Source organism: Anopheles stephensi, chromosome 3, assembly GCF_013141755.1.
Source record: "Anopheles stephensi strain Indian chromosome 3, UCI_ANSTEP_V1.0, whole genome shotgun sequence".
Classification (NCBI taxonomy): Eukaryota; Metazoa; Arthropoda; class Insecta; order Diptera; family Culicidae; genus Anopheles; species Anopheles stephensi.
The window spans coordinates 33313201-33335211 of NC_050203.1; the positions used below are offsets into that span (position 1 = coordinate 33313201).

General features: G+C 48.6%; 5 protein-coding genes across 7 annotated transcripts; all 5 read right to left on the reverse strand.

Moving 5' to 3' along the window:
* Positions 1–2153: 2153 nt before the first annotated feature.
* LOC118509583 (myrosinase 1-like) lies at positions 2154–4662 on the reverse strand. 2 transcript variants are annotated; one of them, XR_004905894.1, is made up of 6 exons: positions 4511–4662; positions 3649–4442; positions 3261–3575; positions 2958–3196; positions 2564–2884; positions 2154–2493 (listed from the first exon to the last, which is right to left on the reverse strand). XR_004905894.1 is itself a non-coding variant. In XM_036050353.1 (5 exons), exons 1-5 carry the CDS (start codon positions 4557–4559, stop codon positions 2635–2637), a joined length of 1647 nt encoding a protein of 548 aa, XP_035906246.1. In that variant the 5' UTR covers positions 4560–4662; the 3' UTR covers positions 2515–2634. The 2 variants fall into 2 exon arrangements, 1 of the variants encoding a protein (XP_035906246.1); XM_036050353.1 differs by lacking the exon at positions 2154–2493 and having other exon boundaries at positions 2515–2884.
* Positions 4663–4913: 251 nt separating this feature from the next.
* On the reverse strand, positions 4914–7105 carry LOC118509584 (myrosinase 1-like). The gene is made up of 4 exons (XM_036050354.1): positions 6959–7105; positions 6691–6889; positions 6053–6619; positions 4914–5987 (listed from the first exon to the last, which is right to left on the reverse strand). Exons 1-4 carry the CDS (start codon positions 6994–6996, stop codon positions 5133–5135), a joined length of 1659 nt encoding a protein of 552 aa, XP_035906247.1. The 5' UTR covers positions 6997–7105; the 3' UTR covers positions 4914–5132.
* A 594-nt stretch (positions 7106–7699) lies between these two features.
* On the reverse strand, positions 7700–9722 carry LOC118509586 (myrosinase 1-like). Its single transcript, XM_036050356.1, has 5 exons — positions 9574–9722; positions 9298–9505; positions 8647–9219; positions 8034–8581; positions 7700–7942 (listed from the first exon to the last, which is right to left on the reverse strand). Exons 1-5 carry the CDS (start codon positions 9591–9593, stop codon positions 7774–7776), a joined length of 1518 nt encoding a protein of 505 aa, XP_035906249.1. The 5' UTR covers positions 9594–9722; the 3' UTR covers positions 7700–7773.
* Positions 9723–11424: 1702 nt separating this feature from the next.
* LOC118509587 (myrosinase 1-like) lies at positions 11425–13631 on the reverse strand. Of its 2 annotated transcripts, none has more exons than XM_036050359.1 (5): positions 13308–13631; positions 13024–13225; positions 12484–12961; positions 12337–12425; positions 11425–12270 (listed from the first exon to the last, which is right to left on the reverse strand). In XM_036050359.1, the coding sequence occupies exons 1-5, from the start codon at positions 13343–13345 to the stop codon at positions 11572–11574; spliced, it is 1506 nt and encodes a 501-aa protein (XP_035906252.1). In that variant the 5' UTR covers positions 13346–13631; the 3' UTR covers positions 11425–11571. The 2 variants fall into 2 exon arrangements, with proteins under 2 accessions (XP_035906252.1, XP_035906250.1); XM_036050357.1 differs by having other exon boundaries at positions 13024–13228.
* Positions 13632–13755: 124 nt separating this feature from the next.
* Positions 13756–20754, reverse strand: LOC118509585 (myrosinase 1-like). Its single transcript, XM_036050355.1, has 6 exons — positions 20317–20754; positions 15706–15925; positions 15058–15630; positions 14678–14989; positions 14309–14547; positions 13756–14236 (listed from the first exon to the last, which is right to left on the reverse strand). The coding sequence occupies exons 1-6, from the start codon at positions 20385–20387 to the stop codon at positions 13984–13986; spliced, it is 1668 nt and encodes a 555-aa protein (XP_035906248.1). The 5' UTR covers positions 20388–20754; the 3' UTR covers positions 13756–13983.
* Between the last annotated feature and the right edge of the window lie 1257 nt (positions 20755–22011).

The following is a 22011-nucleotide window of genomic DNA, read 5'->3' on the forward strand; positions in this document are numbered from 1 at the left end:
CCTAGTCCAAGGGACATTGTTCACAGGGGAGTGGACCAAGGGGCCTGCTTCAAGGGATTTAATCCAAGGGGCCTAGTCCATTGGGCTAGTTCAAGGGGTCTACTCCAAGCGGTCTACTCCAAGAGTTCTATTCAAAGGGGACTAATTCAAGGGGCCTGCTTGAAGGCACTCAGTCCAATGGGACTCTGCTTAGGGGCCTACTTCACGGGGCCTACTCTAAGGGGCCCAGTTTAATAGGTCTAGTCCAAGTTCAAGTGATGACCACAACTTAAACTCGAAAAACGTTGGGAACATCTTTCTTAGAAAAATTTTGTTCGGCTCAGTGGTTGATCCTCCTCCATGTAAGATTTCTGTAGAAGAATTCATTCGTCAGAGGAACAGCAAATGGGACACTTTAAACGTTAGGGCCAAGGACGTCTGAGGTGCAGTTCATGTAAGCGGCTTCCACATCAAGGATGAATTTAGTGCCCTGGAACATGTCTAAGAACTCCAAAGTGAGGGCAATTGAAAAACATAAGGAGTGGGACTTTACAAATTAGTTATAACTCTTCAAGGGCTCTGCAAGAGAAGTGCAAAGCACTTATTAAACAAACAATGTTTCACAAAGCAAAATTGAACAACAAAATCGACAAGCTCGTAATGGAAACGGAATAGCTTCATACAAATCTAGAGAAAGCACGAATTATTGCCAAACAAAAGCAACAAACGACCCATTTTAAGCTTCCAACCGTCAGCACGCCATTGAATGCTCGCTGGTTGAACGACAACACCTACCGCACCAATACTACTCTACCTATCCTACCTGAGTGGTTCGTTCCTGTGTAGTACAGTTTCCTTTGTTATCGTAACCGCGCGCAATTCACCAACACGCTGTAACGATCACAAACCACCCTATACACCCATGCTGGATAATTGACGAAAATGGCGAAGCGATTAAAACCGGTTTTCTTCTCTCCTGTTGCGTTCCTTTTTTTTGTTGTTTCATTCTCCTTTCTAGGTCGCGTCACTTCCGACGAAAGACCATGACATACAACGCGGTCTGACATTGCCACGCCGGGCTCTACCACCGAGCGACTCTTTGTGTGGCGAATGGTTCCCCCCTTCCCTATCGAGCATGCAATTCAATTGCATTCTCCCGGTGAAGAGGAGTTTATGTTTCGAAAGTATTCTGCAGCCGGTCGTTTTTTGCCACCATCATCATCCACCGATAGCTGCAACACGATAAGCACGAAAGCAACGGTGCGATTCAGTTCGTCAAGGAACCGCTTCACAAGCACAAGGAAATGCACACACACACACATATATACACTGAATGCACTGTGGTAAAAGTTTGCCGCAGACACCGTACACCGACCCATGGGAGAGAAACCGGCTGATGGAGGCGCATGGTGCTGGTTGAGCGAAGGTAAAAACCGCGGAAGAAGATACACTTTTGCAACATGGCTTGGGCAATGGTGGCAAGAGGCGGCGAGTGAAGTTGCACTAGACAGGCGAACAAAGACAAAGCAAATACAACACACCGACACACACACACACTTTACATTCCACTTCAACAACAACTGTGTCTGTCGCTCTGCCTGGGAAGTGGTTGCCGGTTGCAGTGCTACGCTGGGAAGTTGCCATTTTTATGCTGTCCTCATTTTGTGCAATTCTTGCGGTAGGGAAACAATCACATTCGTCTCACCTCATTCGTTAGGGAACCGTTTTGTTGCATCCTTCCGAACGGGGAAAGTTCTACCCAGCGGTTTACTTGCAGCTTGGGAAAAACGCACCGTGGTTCGTGGTTGTGCCGGTTCCGGTACGCAATCGTTTGGAAAGAACAACGGGAAAAGAAGATGCATCCGGATGTGGGATTGTAAACGGGACACATTGTTGCATCGTGTACACGTACAGCGTCTTTTCCTTGGACTGTAGGAAGGATGTTATCATAAGTTTGCTGTTGTTTTCTTATTAAATTAAACATTTTTTTTATTTTAAAAAAGCTGTCTTTTTGCTTAAAGTATTCAAAATTTGTTCCTTTAATTAAAATTTACCACAATTAAAATAAAAACTGCTCGATTTCAATGAGCAGAAACGATTCGTATGAAAATATACAGTAATTGCATAGTTTCAGGCGCTGTATACTCTTTAGAACGAAACGATCCGCATGTAACTGAAGAAACAAAAATTTATGACAATACTCGCCTTGATGAAAATATGTCCCCTATTTTCCTACCGTATTTTGTACGCCTTCGTGTGGGAACTGTATCGAAAGGCACATCTTGCAAGACGGAAGTACGAAGCGCATCACGGACCGATTTGACGACGGTTACCGATACATTAGTTTCATCCATCAATTCAAGCGACATAAGCATTGTTTTGCATGTAGTGAGACATCTGCATGACGTGAGCTAACCGACCGATACGAAGACGTTCCGTTGATTTCCGTTGCAAGTAAAACTGTCCTACATGCACTCGCGGCAAATGGTTGCTCTACATTGAAAGTGGAATTTTCTAAAAGTAATCAAACGATGATTCCGTTTTTTGTTCTTATTTTTAGCTAAAAATTGCTTTATAAACTCACTTAATCTACCACCAGTAAAAAACTGCACCAGTTAGCTGCAACCGTTGAAATCAACGTAAAAACACCGCACGCTAGAAAAACATCGCACAAATACGTCGCGCACACATCGCCACCAGGGTTGTCGAAGCGAACACGAACAGATCGGGCAGTGGTAAGATTCCTCTAGCTTTGTTGCCCGTAAGATAGACGTCCGGCTCTGGATGGTAGTTAAAATCGATCGTACGCGTTTTCACGATGCGTCTGAACACTTTCGACGATACCTTCCCGTACCGTGTACGCTGCGGGTCGTCAAAATCGACGTAGTACAGGCCAAACTTTTGTCTGAAATATAAATTTTTCAATTTAATCACTCGAAACACTTTTAACCGCTATCCACCAAGGAACCGTCACATACGTGTAACCATCTCTCCACTCGAAATTGTCCATCAGGCTCCAGGCCACGTACAAGCGCACGTCACACCCATCTTCGATGGCGTTCAGTACCGAGTTGAGATAGTAGTTGAAGTAATCCACACGCTGTGGATCTTTCGTCCCGGGACCGGAACCGATACCGTTCTCCGTAATGTAGATGATCGGGCTGTTGTAGCTATCCTTGATCCAGTTTAACAGTTTATGCAACCCGAACGGTACTATCTGTTGAATGCATGCGTGAACTACTACCAGACACTGAGAAAACGGTTTCCAAGCTATACGCTACCTTTATCCAGGAAGTTTCCTCTGCTGTGGGCCAATCGGGATCGGCAAATTCTACTACGCCCATATCGTGCAGATAGGAAGGCACGGGATAGCCGGCCGTGTTCTCCGGATCGTTCTTGCGCACCAGCGACGACGTGTAGGTGTTTAGTGCGAAGAAATCCGAGGATCCTCGTAGAAGCTCTAGCTCGCGTGGTGTAAATACGGACAACCGGGACTGGGGAAAACCTTGCTCTGCACTCAAATTCCCTATCCGTTCCTTCATTATGGCCGGATAATCGCCTTCCACACTGAATATGGGATGTGCAAACCAACCAAGCTGCAAAGAGAGAGAGAGGGAGGGGGAGATTAATCCATTCCTGCAAGACACTTCCCTCTTGCATCCTACTCACATGAAACTGTAGCTGCCAATCGGAAGCTTCCAAATCATCCTCCGACGTCATGTGTTCCGGTTCCGGCCATCGAGCATCCAGCGAAATACCGATCTTCCCCTTTTGAACCTCCGCAAACGCCGTACGATACAGCCGGACAACTTCGGCATGGGCACGCAGTATGTTATGGCCGCACTTGTACGCCGGCACCCCAGGAAAATCATACCCCGGTGCCATCTCCTCACGCCCATACCCATTCTCACAGATGTGCCACGGTTCGTTGATCGTCGTCCACAACCGTACCCGGTCACCGAAGCTACTGAACGCGACCTTCGCAAACTCCTCAAAGTACTGTGCAATGTCCGGGTTCAGCCAGCCGCCCAGTTCCTGCAATCGCTGGGGAAGATCCCAATGGTACAGCGTCACCATCGGCTGTATTCCATACCGAAGCAGCTCATCGATCAGATTGTTGTAGTACTCGAGCCCTTTCACGTTCACGCTATTGCTCAACCCGGTCGGCATAATGCGGGGCCAGGAAAGCGAAAACCGATAGTACTGCACACCCAGCTCCTTCACCATCTGGACGTCCCGCTTCCACTGGTGGTAGCTGTCGCACGCCACATCCCCATTCGAACCGTCCGCAATCTTCGTCGGTATGGCGTGCGAAAGCCGGTCCCAGATCGATTCACCCTTGCCATCCTCGTTCCAGCCTCCCTCGATCTGGTAAGCGGACGTACCGACACCGAACTGGAACACTTCCGGAAAGCGTCGCACCATTGCGTCATCCCCAGCAACTGCGGACGCTGCGAGCAGCACTGTAACGCCGGGTAATGTAAACAACAATTACTATCAACACACCTCAAACCAGCTTAATGGGCGCTACCTGTTAACAAGCCGCACACACGGTGCATAGGCAATAAACCACCACCCATTATGATGATGGGGCAAACACAACACTACCGTACACGTTAAACCTTCAAGACAGACTGGTGCGATCAACTAGCCAAGCGGCTGATACTTCACCGGCGTAACGCTTCTGGCGTTACTAATCTTATCACTTCTGTGTGTATAAGCTTCCCTATCAGTGGCAATGAAATGCTCGTCTGCTAATTCTTTTGCCGAGTGCAGAGATTACCCGCACACACACACAGACATCTTGGAAGAAAAGAACTGACCACAGGGGGAGTCAGGTTAGAAAACACAAATTCTTTTTATGCCGATTGATCGTTAGCACCAGATAGGAGTAATTCGGATGATGAATGTACTAGTGACTAAGACAGCTATCAGTGTGTGTGTGTGCATCGGATTTTATTTAAAATCGGTTTATGGGTCAACTAGAGCCTGCCGTCTAAGCTTCATACAATCTCGGTCTTCTCCCGTAGCTGATTAGACGAATTTAGGACAGTGGACCGTTTACTTCTGAATCATATTTCTCTCCATGTGCTTCCGGAGAATTCAAACACAACCGACTCGTTTCCTTGCAAAACCAAAACATTCATTCTCTTTTACATATTCAGCACGTACACCATAAATGCTACGATAATCAACAGCTTCGACACCAACAGCCCGGTTGCAGCGTCATCATCGTCATCATCATCGTCATCATCTGCCTTCGTGGTAGCTTCCACGCGTACGGTAGTCGTGGTGGGTGCCGGCTCATCATCCGGTCCCGGTATGTACAGTTCCGGCTCAGGCATATCGTCCGGATCGATCCACCTGTTCCGAACAATGTTACCGAACACTTTGGCCGATGACTTGGCGTACCGTGTCAGACCCGGATCCGTGTAGTTCACGTAGTACAGTCCGAACCGTTCGCGAAGCCCCGCACGCCATTCGAAGTTATCCATCAGACTCCAGGCAACGTATCCCCGCACGTCACACCCATCGTCGATCGCGTCCAGGATCGCGTTCAGATAATCCTTGTAATACTGTACGCGGCCCACATCCCGGGTGCCACCGAGATCGCTAAACCCGTTCTCCGTCACCCAAACCGGGGGATTGTTGTACTCCCGGCGAATCCAGCTCAGCACGTTGTACATACCGCGTGGGTACACCTTAAACCACGAGGAACCGGTCGATGGCCAACGATCATCCTGAAACTCTACCGTGTTACGATCGTGATCGAACGAAGGTTCGCGGAAGTTGGCCGAGTTGGCCGCATCGTTCATGTACACCAGATTTGTGGTGTACCCATTGTACCCGAAGAAGTCGGACGATCCCTTCAGCTTGGTGAGTTGTTCCGGCGTAAAGGTGGGCAGACGAGACTTTTTGAAACCCTGCTGCATGCTCAAATTGCCGATGCGATCGATAATCACTTGCGGGTAGTTACCGATGTAGATCGGATGCATGTACATTCCGAACTGTCAACGAGAGTAATGAGAGATCACTAGAAGATCATACCTTAAGGACGAATCTCATTACTCACCAAAAACTGCATCGTCATATCTGAGGCCGCTCGCTCATCCTCCGACACCGGTTCGGCCCACGATCCATCGACCGTTATACCGATCTGACCGCCTTGCGTCGGTTGAAACTCTTTCCGGTACAGATCCACGGCCTCCGCGTGCGACAGCAGCAAATGGTGCGTGCAAAGGTACGTATAGCTACCCGGGAAATCTATTCCCGGTGCCATCGCATCATACTCGTACGGCAAACGGCACGTCTGCGGTGGTTCGTTGAACGTTGTCCAGATCTTAACACGATCGCCAAAATGCTCGAACGCTACCCGGGCATACTCTCGGAAGAATCCCACCATTAGCGGGTTCGTAAAGCCTCCCATCTCCTGCAACCGTTGCGGTGTGTCCCAGTGAAACAGCGTCACCATCGGTGTGATGTTGTACTTCAGCAGCTCATCGATCAGATTGTTGTAGTACTCGATGCCTTTCTGGTTGACTTGATTGCTAATACCGGTCGGCAGTATGCGGCTCCAGGCAAGGGAAAAGCGATAGATGTCAACACCAATCTCACGGATCATTTCCACATCCCGGCGCCACTAGATGCAGGAAGGGATAAAACACGTTACAATACTTGCCGAGGTTTACAAGCAACTCGAAATAACGTTACATTATGGTAACTGTCGCACGCCACATCGCCGTTCGTTCCATCGGCGATCTTCTCCGGGTAGCTATGCACCAAACGGTCCCAGATCGATTCACCCTTACCATCCTCGTTCCATCCGCCTTCGATCTGGTACGCCGAAGTGCCTACTCCAAATTTAAACCCTTCCGGGAATCTTCTTTGTGCGTGTGCAAAGGACACGATGCTAAGGACGGTTACAGCAAAGTTATAGTTTAGTATCTGGCGCTACTCTTCACCAACCATTTATCCACACCTTAGACAAAGCAACGCAACACTTAAGGACGCTCTCATCTTGACTGGTACGGAGCAAACACCTCGAGCCTTCAAGCTCCGACACTTCACTGCTGACCGGACGCACACATCTCCCTGCTCATATCCCTCGGTGATAAACGCCAATTCGGGCCGGGTAGAGTGTGGATCGATCCCACGGGGGTTGATTGCACTATCATGCCTGTTGTCCACCATGGGGATGCTATCAAGATGCTTCTATTACTGGTTTCTGGTTTTATTGTGTCCGTTTCAATTGTACCTCGCCGTTGAATCGATCGGATCGCACGGGGATGATAATAGGCTGTAAAAAGCACCGTCTAACGTAATACTAGACGTTTGTGATAAGGATGATATGGTATGCTTTTCCAAATGTTTTTTAGAAAAAACAGGGATGATTTAGCGACCTGGTGACTGAGCAGGTGGTTGGTGTATGAATAACACTTTCCATTGTTCGGTCCGGTTGCATTCGAACATGCATTTGTAAAATGTCTCCCAGGCTCTTGGCCGTTTTCCTTTTCTTTTCCCTTGTTTTAAAAATTTGTTAGAAATTTAATATACTATTAATATAACCTTTTCTCTTAATTTTAACTTGAATCCTCCATAGCCAATTGACTTACATTATGCTCATTGCTTTCGACTGTCCATAACGAAAACTAAATTTACTTCTTCTCAGCTTGTAGCAAAAATGAATATAATTTAGTAATAAATCTCAAGACTAGGTTCGTATTTTTTTAATATTTTTTTTATTCAATAATTTCGTAATAATTTTATAGTCACTTCCATAATAAGTCCTGTCCCTTACAGCTTTCCTTGCGTTGGTGGTGGAATGAAAGTATCCGGCTCCGGACGATAATCGTAATCGATCTGGCGCGTCCGGACAATGTTCGTCAGCACCTTGGCCGACGCCTTCGGGTACCGCGTACGTTCCGGGCTATTAAAATCAACGTAGTAAAAGCCAAACTTTTCACTAAACAACACAGGAAATAAAGATAAGATACGAAACAGAAATAAGTGACTGTCGATTTTTCACCGGTGAAACATGAGACGATTAAACTTACACGTATCCAGCGCGCCATTCGAAGTTATCCATCAAGGTCCACGCAATGTAACCGCGCACGTCACATCCATCGTCGATCGCATCCAGCACCGCATCCAGATACTCGTTCAGGTAATCAATCCGCACGTCGTCCTTGGTGCCACCAAAGTCACTCACACCGTTTTCCGTCACCCAGATCGGCGGATTGTTGTACTCCTTGCTGATCCAGTTGAGCAGCTTGCGCATACCCCAGGGGACGATGCTCAGCCAGGGCGATGCTGCCACCGGCCAGCTCGGATCGAAGTATCCGATCACGTTCGTATCGTGCCAGTGCGCCGGTCCACCGGCCGGATCGTACGGACCATCGTTCGCTTTCACCATCGAGCTGGCGTACGTGTTGAGTCCGAAGTACTCGGACGTACCACGGATGCGTGCGATCTCTTCCGGCGTGAAGACGGGCAGCCGTGACACTGGGAAACCCTGGGCTGCGCTCAAATTGGCAATGGTTTCGCGCATCTCCTGCGGGTAGTCGCCCGACTCGGAAAAGATCGGGTTAGCAAACCAACCGAGCTGGAGTAAATTAAGAGGACAAAATTATAGCCATTCAAGACATAATAGTGGCATATCTCACTTACATTGAACCGTAGCGATCGCTCGGCAGCTCTAATGTCTTCCTCCGCATCCGTCGCCGGCTCAGACCAGCTCGAGTCCAGCGTAATACCAATCATGCCCTGCTGCGTCGGTTTAAACTCGTTCCAGTACAGATGCACCGCCTCGGCATGGGACTTCAGCAGGTTGTGAGCGCAATAGTAGGCGGGAATGCCGGCGAAGTTGAATCCGGGCGACATCTCGTTGTTTGAGTACGAGTTTTCACACGTCTGCCAAGGTTCGTTGAAGGTGGTCCACGTTTTAACCCGATCGCCGAACCGCTCGAACAGTACCCGCGCATACTCGACGTAATGATCGACGATCAGTTCGTTCGTCCAGCCGCCCATCTCTTGCAAGCGCTGCGGCAAATCCCAATGGTACAGCGTCACCATAGGCGTGATCCCATTGCTCAGCAGCTCATCGATCAGATTGTTGTAGTACGCGATGCCTTGCTCGTTGATCTCGTTGCTAATACCGGTCGGCATGATGCGCGTCCATGCGATCGAGAATCGGTAGATGTCTACCCCGAGCTCCTTTACCATCTCCACATCACGCCTCCACTGTTCCACAAAAGACGAGAAAATAACAAACCAGCTCTTATCGTGCTTACACCGTTAAGATCACCAACAAACCCTTACCAGGTGGTAGCTATCGGTAGAAATATCTCCATTGCTACGATCGAGGATCTTCTCCGGATATTCGTGCGTTAGCCGATCCCAAATTGATTCACCCTTACCATCCTCGTTCCAGGCTCCTTCGATCTGGTACGACGATGTGCCAACTCCGAATTTGAAGCCATCGGGGAACCGACGCTGTCCACAGACAGCGGTCGTCAGTAGCAGTGCACTGCGCAAGAGAAACAAACCGTCATTAGTAAACAACAGAGAACCGGGGGAACCGGCACAACCACTTACACCACGCAGATGTGTTTCATGCTGCCCTCACAGTCAGACTGTTTGCGGGTGCCGGTAGCTACACCCGCTTTAAACCCGTATCGGCTCCCCGCGTGACATCGATAGGCGGTCTAACGTCACCCAAATCCCACACAGCACAGGCCCAATAATAGATGATACCTCCACGCTAGACAAAAGATACCACCTTATCTGGCATACTGGCTCGAACCGGGGGACCCTTTATCAGGTGGGGTGCCATCCTATCGCATCGGTCCAATCGGCGAAGCAATACATCAATGAAGCGCACACGGGAAGGCTGACGCTAGTCGTGTGCTAGATATAATGGACTCGTTCGAGCCCCGTGGAAACTATGCGAGGGAAGAGCATCTGCCACACCTATGCTTATCACAGGACAATGGGTTGCATACTCATCTGATGGACAAGATGCGTATTTTCACGAGAAAGTTCGATTGTATCGCTGTTTTGTTAGACCACATTGTGCAAGTCTGGCCTGTCCATCTGTATGCAATATTACAAATAAAATCTCTTCGTATATGCTTAATCATCTCTTCAGATCAACCACTGACAAGGTCGACCAAACTGAACAATGGCACTCAACAACAAACCAGCATTAAACACATGTAAAACTTTCCATTTCACTTTTCCTAATGATTCTGCACGATGTACTGAACTACAATCTTCTTCTGTGGTTGTAGAACCTCGAGAGGACTTTGCCTACCATCGGTGGCTTCCTTGACTTGATTCTTCTTCTTCTTTGTTGGCCTAACGACCTCTTAGATCATGCCTGCCATTTTCTGGCTTACTAGACTTATTGATACCGCATAATTGGATAGTCAGTCCTCACTATCGGTAAACAGCCCAGATGGGATTTGAACCCTGATCTTGCCGCTGTCGCATCTACCACCGAGCCGTACCCGTTGATTGGATTGTACGCTGTTTATGGCAACTGGATTTTCAGCTCTGTATTCAGCGGTTCTGCAGACGGTTCAGACGAGATTCGGTATCTGGTCAAGTCCCTTGCAAAACAAATGAAACATAGCGACCCTTTACACGTCGAATCTGTTGGCTGGGCCAGAGTCCAAGGAAAAGTTGAGATATTATATGAGGCCTCTTATGAATTATATAGTTTATCTATAGAGACCTTGGGTCGTTTAGACCTCATTTCCCCTCTTAACCCATTATAATCGAGGCTCCCAGGGCCTTAAAACCCGACCAAAGTCAAAGGGCAAGTGAGAATATTATATTATATGAGATCTCTTATAAAGTTTTTTTTTCATTTTCTTATAGAGGTTTTGATTCTATTTCACCCACTAACTCTTTAAGGAGTTAGGAGCCTATTACACGAACAATGCTCCCAGGAGCTCACAACCTGCTTACAGAAAGATACCCCCTTAGCTCCTTGAAAATCTGAGGTTTCTACCATCTCCTTACTTTACTTAAACTATGATCCGTCCTTGCGATTGCACAGTGTGAATATCTGAGCCGCTATCGCCCAACCGCCCTACGAGATTACAATAAGCATCTTTATTTAAACCACCGAATCATTATTATTTGACCATTACCAAAAGTTACCATTACCCTAAGCCAATGAGATCGTCCATTGCGAAAAGAACAACTGTCACTAACACGCGTGAGACGTATCACCTTCTTCTTTATTGGCCTAACGACCTCTTAGGTCATGCCTGTCATTTCTGGCTTGCTAGACTTCATGATACCACGTAATTGGACATTCAGTCCTCACTGCGGGGGAATGGTCCGGATGAGATTTGAACCCCGATCCTGCCGTATGATGATCGACGCCGATATCGCTTCTACCACCGGGCCGCCCCTTGTGTGAGAAATGTCTAAAGATTTATTTTGCAACTGTTCTGATATCAAACACGTCGAAGACAACATCTTGAATATTTATTAATCTAAAATTTACTTTTCATTTACCATCACTTGCACAGTTTAAGTAAAAACAGTCTCCATAAGATATTTTCCTCACTGCATCCTTGCCTAATTCCCATCACCCGGGATCAAAACGTCCGGCTCGGGCAGATAGTCCGGATCGATCGTGCGCGACTTCACGATGTTCGCATACACCTTGGCCGACGTTTTCGCATACCGGGGCCGCGCAGGATCATTAAAATCCACATAGTAAAGCCCGAACCGTTCCGAGTACCCGGCACGCCACTCGAAGTTATCCATCAGCGACCAGGCAGTGTAACCACGCACATCACAGCCCTCCTCAATCGCATCCAGCACGGCGTTCAGGTACGAGTTAAAGTACTCGACCCGCTGCAGATCGTACGTTCCATCACGATCACTGACACCGTTCTCGGTAATCCAAACCGGTGGATTGTTGTACTCATCCCGGATCCACTTCAGCACACTGTACAGCCCCTTGGGATACACCTTCAGCCAGGGCGATGCAGCCGAGGGCCAGCTCGGGTCCATGTATTCCATCACATCGCGATCGTGGTTAAAGGACGGTACTGGGAAATTGTTCGCATCACCACTGTCCGTTACCAGGCGTGTGGTGTACGCGTTAAATCCGAAGTAATCGGCAGATCCTTTCAGTTTGCGGATTTCCTCTTCGGTGAACGTTGGCAGACGGGATTTGTGGAAACCCTGCTGAGCGCTAAGATTGCCAATGCGCTCGATCATGACCGGTGGATAGTTTCCATGATAGATCGGATGCATGTAGAGGCCGAGCTGATGAGATAGGGAGCGCAATCAGTTTTCAATGGTGTCAGTAGTTCATTTCTAAGTTTTACTTACAGTGAACTGCATCGCACGTTCCGATGCCTCACGATCATCCTCCGAGTTGGGTTCGTGCCATGATGAATCCACAACCATTCCGATCATCCCTATAATACGGACGTGTAGTTATGCGATACGATCCTTATCGATCGAGCCTTAACTTACCATTCTGAGTGTCCTGAAACTGCGTACGATACACATGCACCGCCTCGGCATGGGCCAACAGCACGTGATGCGAGCAGAGATAACTGTACACGCCCGGGAACTCCAACCCTGGTGCCATCGCATCCTCCTCGTACGATTCCTTGCACGGTTGCTTTGGCTCGTTGAACGTGGCCCAAATCTTCACCCGATCACCAAACTCCTCGAAAGCGACCCTAGCGTACTCACGGAAGTACTCTACAATCTCCCGATTCGTCCAACCGCCAATATCCTGCAACCGTTGCGGTAGATCCCAGTGGAACAGCGTCACCATCGGTGTGATGTTGTACTTCAGCAGCTCATCGATCAGATTGTTGTAGTACTCGATGCCCTTTCGGTTGACGGCGTTGCTGATCCCGGTAGGCATGATGCGCGCCCAAGCGATCGAGAATCGATAGTAATCCACACCAAGCTCCCGTACCATCTCCACATCGCGCTGCCACTGTAACGCCCATCGCCATTAGCGTTCAGCCGTCACTGTATCTACTCTTCTCTCCACCATACCTGATGATAGCTATCGCACGCAATATCACCGTTCGATTGATCAGCAATTTTGTGCGGCTTTTCGTGCGTTAGCCGATCCCAGATCGATTCACCCTTGCCGTCCTCATTCCAGCCACCCTCGATCTGGTACGAGGAGGTGGCCACACCAAACTGGAAGTGTGCGGGAAATTGTCGCTCGGCCGTAGCAGCTACCACCAATAAGCTGCTGTAAATAAATCCATAGCAAACACCCTTAATTTTCCACACTTAAGCACAGCTCGCAAACACCGATCGGTTACACGCACGTGACTAGCATAATCGCTGCACCGCCGATTCGTTCCATCGTTGAAAGCCCGTTCTAATACGTCTTCAGCCTACGATTGCGATCTGCCACTGGAAGTCTCTCGATTTTTATAAACCAAACGGCAGCACAGTTTGAAGGCTGTCCAGTTATTTATAGGACAGTAGCTCGTACATCTTCCACCACCAGACGTTATTTTAGTAATCGTTATCAAGACCACTCATCAATAAAAGCTGCTCATGACGGCTGTCCAAACTGTGTTTGCGGGGTACCAATGGCGCGCGTATCGCATCTCTGCACATTCGTCTATTATGGCATTGGAATAATTACAGCACATGTGCCATGTCAACTGCTGCTGCTGCTCTCCTGACACGATACCCCGCTTTGCGCTATTTCGCTTTGACCTGCAGGGTGAATGTCTTCATGATAAGATTTCGCAGCACACGGGCACCTTCAGGTGTATAATACTTTCGCGTCTTTATTAGTAATGCGTTATCAATAGCGTCTAGCGTTTACGCTCTTCTTATTTTTCCCTTACTAACTATCTCACAAGGCACAACACAGTCGTACGGTTCACGACGTACAGGGGGTCATAAATAAATCTCTTAACAAGTAGCACCGCTCTACAGCATCCATCCGTGGGAGGGGGCGGGAGATCCGGTTTCCGGTTTGCGACCCTGTCAGCAGCACAGAGCCTTGACTAGCGCACCGAGCGTGGCCACCACCAGGCATACCACCGGCACCGTAATGCTTAACCGACTGCTGCTCGACTGGTACGGGGACGGTGCCAGTATCATCACCTCCGGCGTTGGCCGGAAGCTCCAATCGATCTGATGCGTTCGCACAATGTTGCCGTACACCTTCGCGGACGCTTTCGGTGTTCGGGTCCGGTTCGGGCTGCTAAAGTCGACGTGGTACAGGCCAAACTTTTCGCTACAAACAGAAACACACAAGGTCAGAGGTTAGCTAGGAGGGATTGAAGTTCCTTACTGAAGGACGACTTACGTGTAGCCCGCCTTCCATTCGAAGCTATCCATCAGACTCCAGGCGATGTACATCTGGATGTTGCACCCATCTTCCATCGCATCCAGTACGGCCTCGAGGTACGAGTTGAAGTAGTCGATGCGCTTCACATCGTTCGTGCCGCCAAGATCGCTCACGCCGTTCTCCGTAATGTACACCGGCGGATTGTTGTACTCGCGCCGTATCCAGTTCAGCAGCTTGTTCATACCGGACGGTACAACCTGCGGACACAAGAATGGTGTCACGTTAGATACGATCAAACAGTGTCACCCTGCCCAGGTAAACACTGCAACAACTCTAATTGCAGTCATTAATCTTCCGGCAAAGTGTGCCACCATCAGCGCTACTCACATGCAACCATACGGAACCACTCTTTGGCCAGTCAGGATCAGCGGATTCCACTACGCCCATATCATGGTTGAAGGACGGCACCGGGAAGTTGGCCGAATTGTTACGATCGTTCTTGCGCACCAGAATGCTCGTGTACGAGTTAATGCCGAAGAAATCGGCCGTACCCTTGATCCGCTCGATCTCCTCCTTGGTGAAGGCTGGTAGTCGTGATTTGGTGTAGCCCTGCTGCCGGCTCATCGCCCCGATACGATCGATCATAATCTGTGGGTAGTTGCCCGTCGCGGAAAAGATTGGATGTCCGAACCAGCCCAGCTATATGGAAGGAACAGGCTTGCCGTGAGTCACACTAATCCACCCTGTTAACTGACCTGACTACTTACATAGAATTGGGCTGCAATTTCCGAAGCCATACGGTCGTCCTCACTGTTGGTGGCCGGCTCAGGCCAGGACGTGTCGAGCGTGATGCCAATCTTGCCCTGCTGCTTCGGTTGAAAGATTCTTCGGTACATGTGGACCGTTTCGGCGTGAGCCTTCAGCAGGTTATGGCCGCACAGGTACGCCGCAATGCCCGGATAGTCTAGCGCAGGTGCCATAAAGTCCACCCCGTACCCATGCTCACACACATGCCACGGTTCGTTGATCGTTGTCCAGATCTTCACCCGATCACCAAACTGCTCGAACGCTACCTTGGCAAACTCCAGGAAGAACCCGATCATCTCCGGATTGTTCCAACCGCCCAGCTGCTGGAACCGGTGCGGCAAATCCCAGTGGTAAAGCGTCACCATCGGTGTGATGTTGTACTTGAGCAGCTCGTTGATCAGATTGTTGTAGTAACCGATGCCGGCCTTGCTCACGCTGTTCAGGAACCCGTTCGGCATGATGCGCGTCCAGGAGAGCGAAAACCGATACACATCCACCCCGAGCTCCCGCACCATCTGCACATCCTGTCGCCACTGTCGGTCGGCAACGATCGCAAGGTTTCAATTAAAATTCTGATTGATTCTCGTTGTGCGCCCAGCGCTACTTACATTGTGGTAACTATCCGAGCTAACGTCCCCATTGCTTCCGTCCGCAATCTTTTCCGGATGACGGTGCGTCATTCGGTCCCAGATCGATTCGCCCTTGCCGCTTGCGTTCCAGCCACCCTCGATCTGGTACGCGCTGCTGCCCACTCCGAAGCGAAAATCGGACGGAAAGCGTCGTGCAAATCTGCCCTCTACTGCCGGTGTCAGCGCAATCAAGGCGAGGCTGCGGAGGACGAAAAAGAGGTTGAAAAGAGGTTAAAGCACATGCACATGCGGGTTTGACGAGATTGAGAGTGTTTCGCCGTCCCTTCTAAACCGCTTCTAAACAAACAAACCGACCGTCTGTCAGGTACGTTTGACAAGCGCGTTAATTGCCACCTGCGCACGATAAACGCTGTCAACGAGATCAATTATCGATCAGGTTCCGGACGGGAAGATTGGCGCTGGTGGGACTCTGGAGGGCAATAAAATTACTCGCCATAAAGCCTTCCGGGGGGCCGGTGCTCCAAGGGTAATACAAGTTAGACTTTAAAACCCGACTTGATCGACGAGAATATTAGGCGAGTACGAGCGGTTGTGCAGCAGCGTATAAACGGTCCGAACCCATTTGCATTCCTCCGTTGTGACTGTTGTGAGGTCGCGCATTTGGTTTACGGGCGTGTGTAATGATTGCGTGCGCTGGATTGGAGCGAAAATTTAAAAACCAAATCAACCCAAAGCGGTGGACCGCTTGCCGGGTGGTAACACAGGTGCACAGTCGGTAGCCGTTGTCAGCAGGCCTTTATCCTGCTGGGCGAATAATTGATGCCGATGCTTCCACGCAACAGGTTCCAGGTTGCGTGCGTGAGGTAGCAGTTGACCAGGGAGTGAGTGATCCTTTCTAAATTGAATTATCGTTAAAGATCGCTGTCATTTGGTGACATGATTGATCGATAGTTAATGTCAGTATATCAATAAAGGAAGACAGTTGATTGGCAAGGATTGTTGCGTGCAATACTAGTTTTTGTTACTGCTTAAAAACGGGATTAGACACCACATGATTATCATGTGTTACCACTTCAAGTTATTTTAGTGGCGTTCTAATAATGGTTCAACGCTATTGATGTTGAGATAGGTCCAAGAGCAATCATTCGATCTATCTAAAGCCTGGTGCATTCCACTACAGACGGAACTCGACTCCCGGATACGGAGTACTCTGTATATCTCTATAGATCTGAGACGAGGAAGCTATCCAAAGATGAAGGGAATCTCTGAGCTGCATTCGAGCGCCAATGGATCAGAAAGAGTGTTTAAGTCATCTGCAAAGACCGAAATAAACTACGGCCCTTTACCTTGAAGATAGCCAATACCACAAAGGGGTTAGAGAACCTGATAAGTAGTATCAAAGATAGCATTGAGGAGTCTACTAGCAAGGAGCAAAACCAACTGTTGGATATTGACCAGCGATCGCATGCGCCTACAAATAGCCCAGACGACTCCTGTACAGTAGCGGACTAAGCCCCCTAACGAAAATGAAAGAAGGAGGCTTCTAACATGTCAAATCAGCTGACTGGACAAGAGTCAGAGGCCAAGCAGAGACATTATACGAGCCCCGGGATGGAGTTCGGGACGCTCTAAATGGCTGAGGTTTCAACCCACACATATCTTGGGGGAATGCTCCGGGACTCCAAGCATCTGCCAAGTAAGCTTATACTATGATCTGTTCCTGCTCCTGTAGCAGGCCTATATCGCTAAGTGATCGTAATGCTTCTTAAGCAAATAAGCAAGTATTTTTCTATGAATATGTACCAAAGAATGAAATATCTCTGAATTCTACCCGACAAATAACTAATAACGTACTTAAAAGAGACTGGATTATTGGAAGTCAATGTAATCGATACAAAAATAAGGCCTGCTTCTTCTAGCAATTAAAAGGAAAATCAATCGAGCACCAGAACATTGTATTGTAGGAATCTCATCCAATGAGAGCAAAACTAATCGACGATTGGGCGAGAGCAGCTATTTGTTCGCTGCGCTAATCCACACTCCATGAGCTGTTGGAATTTGCACCTGCTAAAATCATAGCAAAAGACTCGATCCATCTAATCCCGTATGTCCGTAGTGTCATCATCGAAATGATTCCCATTCCTGATTCAAATCATCACGATCATCCGTCTAGAGCATCTCTAATTAGACATGAAGGGGTGAGGATAAACATCTCGCCGCTTTATGTAAGCTGTCTCTCAATCACGATCACGATCATACGCGTGATTTCGATCGTCAGGGATGATGCAACCGGTAGGAACTGTATTGTCCCCGGTAGTGTATTTCACGTGTGTCCGAAAGTGTTTTTGGTTTGTTTGTAGGTCACACTTTTACCGGTGTTAATTCGTGAAGGTAGAGCCCTGAGAAGATTCGAGTGCTAAACGGCCCCATTTTTTGCGGGCAGTGGTGAGATCGAAATGAGTTCCATTATCACATTGTTATGTCTTAATGAAGCGGGTTTTTTTCTCGTTATGAGGTGCTGAAACGCACCAAAGAACTTAAAACAGCAGCTATTAAGACGATTCGCCGCGAATGCCCTACAAAACAACTAACCTTCACTGGTGTGATGGGTCAATGAAGTATAAGCATCGAACAACATTAAGGCACGCAAGCTTAACCGTGTCTGGAATACATTACACACACACACGATACACAGTGCAATAAAAGATTTTTGCTCAATTTATGATTTACATGACATTACGCTCGAGCGCAGCACACCGGTAACCTGCTTTTGCGTACCGATCAGGTGCAACCTCATCAAACAGCAAGGTGAATCGAAACCTGTTCGAACGGTGCTAAGATTATTGGCATATTTTTATGCCTTTTGGAGGTGAAGTTGAGCAGAAAAAAAAACCCCAATGCAGTTGGAAGAATGGTGAAGCTCTGACGGTGGTGCTGGTGGCCTGTTGAAACGTGCAATCAATATTTCGCTTCTTGTCAATTCCTTCGAGCCAGGTGTTGGATTTCGACGATTTAAATGGATGCAGCAAGTCACTCGCACTGCACACACGTTCGGCAGAGCATTATGAATTTAAATTAATATTCACACCCGGTCCATTTTTTCCTCCCTGCTGATTGCAGCCAATAATAATCCTCTTAAATCACTTCCACACTACTATTATAATGAACGCCGCTAGGCCCCTAAACATTCCGCTTCTCATCACGGTCATTAAAGCGAGAGAGCAATAAAAAAAATCCATTCGAAACCTGGACGAAAACCCCAATCGTTACCAATTTACCCCAATCGAGTAATTATTGATTATCGTTGCTCCGCTCAACATCAGCTCCGTTCGATCCGGCCAGTATCGGTTTGCAATTGAATCATCCACCTCCCGCAATCTTCTCCGTGCCCCGTTCTATCAACCACCGGGGGGTTGATGATTAATGGAGCGGGAGATGGAGCAGGAGGCTAGTAATTGAATAAAGAGAGGCAAAACACAAGCCTCTGGCCGATTTGCTGTACATGTTTGCACAACACTGTGTGATTCGCGGCAGTAGAGGAAACACGGGAAGTTGCGATGGTCCTGGGTCTTGAGCAAGGTGACAAAGGGGGTCCCCACACGGGGGTTAGCTTCGCGGCCTTCAAAGCATACTGAACACCTGCCATCCGAGGTGAAAATCGATGTCATCCACATTGATTCCACTGATCAAACGCTCGTCATGGCGGGAAGGCGTCCACATTGAGATGTCACCTGAGCCACCATTGTTGGCACGGTGAGGCTGGGATTTACCTTTTGCTCCCACAATATTGCACAACTGATGTAATTAATTTGTTTACACCGCTTGATAGAGATGAGTATGGTTATGGTTTAAACAACAACAAAAAAAACCCCTCGCTAGAACAATGTTTAGGTCGCTTACTGGGGAGGTTAATTAAAGGCCCCAAAGCAAGTCCACCGAACCACTTTGCCGTTTAGCAATTAAGCACTCATTATCCCGAAGGCAACCACCACGCGTGTGTGAGTGCGCTTTCCGCTACTAATGGAGTTATCCCAACCAATATGACCAACATTCCGAGCTCCTATTTTTTTAGTTCTGTTTTGGTTCCAACTACCGGTGAAAGGCAAACACTCTCAACCGGATCCAGGTCGGGCAGAATATTTGATCGACGGCGCGGGGTGTCTTTTTATTTTCGGGGGCTATTTTTATTGCGAATCAACATCATTTGTGAAGAACCGGGGATTTACGGTACGATGATTTTGGATGGCTCATCGTAAAGGCACACCATAAAGGAGGCACGATCGGATTCCGCCCGTTTATTGTGCAGTTCCATTTATAAAAAGGTTTGTGTTCAATATTTTGGGAAACGATCGGTTAGCAGCTCTTGATTATGGAGATCTGACTGTCTTTTTTTTGGAAATATTTGGTTGTCCAATGTACGAGGGAGATCACGCGAGATCATGGTCACCGGACGCACTTAATAAAAACCCTCGGCTCAACCACTCACACGCCGCACGCACCAAGTAGCACGTGCGTGCCAAATCCTTCGCGCTTGACTCCATTTGCTATGCTCACGTACGCATCGGCACATCACTGGAGACCCTCAACGCGCCATGCATCTCGGAACCTTCATCAATACCATACACTTACACTGCTACTAAAACACCTGGGAGCACACTACTGCTACTACTACTGCTGCTGCTGCTGCTGCGAGGCACCATTGTTGCTTCTGTTTTCTCACTCGCTGCTCACTCTCTGACCCCAATCCAGTTCGGCACGATTCACGGTACGGCTCTTGGTCACACGTAAACACCGCTTAAAGTCTCTTTTTCTACACTCGTTTTTTTTTCGTTACTGTAACTCTCGCGCTAACCGTCAAACCCTAGGTATTGTCCACGTTCCGCGGGAGTCGAAATATCTTCCAAAATGTTTAACCCGTAACGCCCCACCAGAAAATTAAAACACCGCAAGGAACCTCCGTGACGTGCGAGGTCTCTCGATGTTTGTTGTGGCGTGCGTAGTGCGTTCACGTGCCCTGTTCAGGTGAGCAAAGAGACTAACCGACCGCAGCCTCCGGTGGCTCGTATTTATATGGCGGCAGCACGAATGTGGCGTTTGTCGTGCGAGCGGTCGCGCTGGAAAAACCAGAATGCGCCGGTTTTCGCGACCGAGCGTACAAATGTTTTGTACCACCACCAGACCACCGCACGGGTCCGCTTACCGAAAAGCGAATCCAATCCGTACGTTGGGCCGGTGATTAATCTTCGCACGCTTACCCTCCCGGTGAAGGAGCTGCAAGCCTCTGTTCCGATAATGGCGTTCCTTCGCTTCCTGATCCCGGGCGGCCCCTGGATTTTCTCCACCGAATTCGGCTGACACGCGCAAACCATCAAGAGCCCGAAAGATCCAACTTGCGACGCAGTACACCGCTAATTGTGATCAATACTGAACAGGTCAACGGACCACCGCCGAGAGTTCCCCCCAAAAACATTGCTGGTCACTTCGCGTAAGGCGTAAGATCCTCCGCCAAAAAAACAAAGCACACGGATCCAAATTACGATGCAACCTTCTCGTGCCATGGCGTCCTTCGGGCACGTCGTCTGTGGACGCTTTAATAGCGTTCGGCAAGCTGTTTGTCATAAGTTTTGCCCACCCCGAAGCTGACAAATGATTTGCGGGCGCGCGCTCGCAAGATGCTTAGAACGCGATAAGCGGCGTTCTCCCTCGCGGGGGGTGGGAACTGTACGTAGTTGAATGAGAGCCCACTCATCATCCGTCAGCACGCCAGCAGCCTGTTCTTGGGAGCTCTACGAATAGAGCTAGATCAAGTAGCTAAAAATAAACGCAAGAAATGAATATCCAGTTTTGGAGGCTTTACAAAGAATTAGGCTAATTAGAATCAAAGCTGTGTCTGATTCGGACGTTTGTTTCGTGCTGCTGATGCTGCTGCGCCCCGCAGCAGGCAGCCGATTAAACGTTCTCTGAAGGTCGCGATCTTCTTCGTTCCGATGGGAAGGTTTTCAAGATCCGAGAACTGTTCGGTACCAGATTCCCAGTCCTTGTGTTGTTGTCCTCCAGCATCTCCTCTAAATTGTTCTATTTTGTCAGCACTGGCAGCAACACTTCATTGAGTCACTTCTATCCTCAGAATTTCCGACCCCCTCCTTAGAGGTGGACATCCTAATGGCTTTGTTTTGACTACACATTTCTTCCAGCTCTAGAAATTCCCAAATCGAAAGCAGCAAATGTCCAGCGCACACAAACATCCAATCGAGCACGTCCAATCCGTACCCAAAAATCCCCAGAAAAGTCTCTCGATGCGCGAAATCTGTTTGACAACAATTA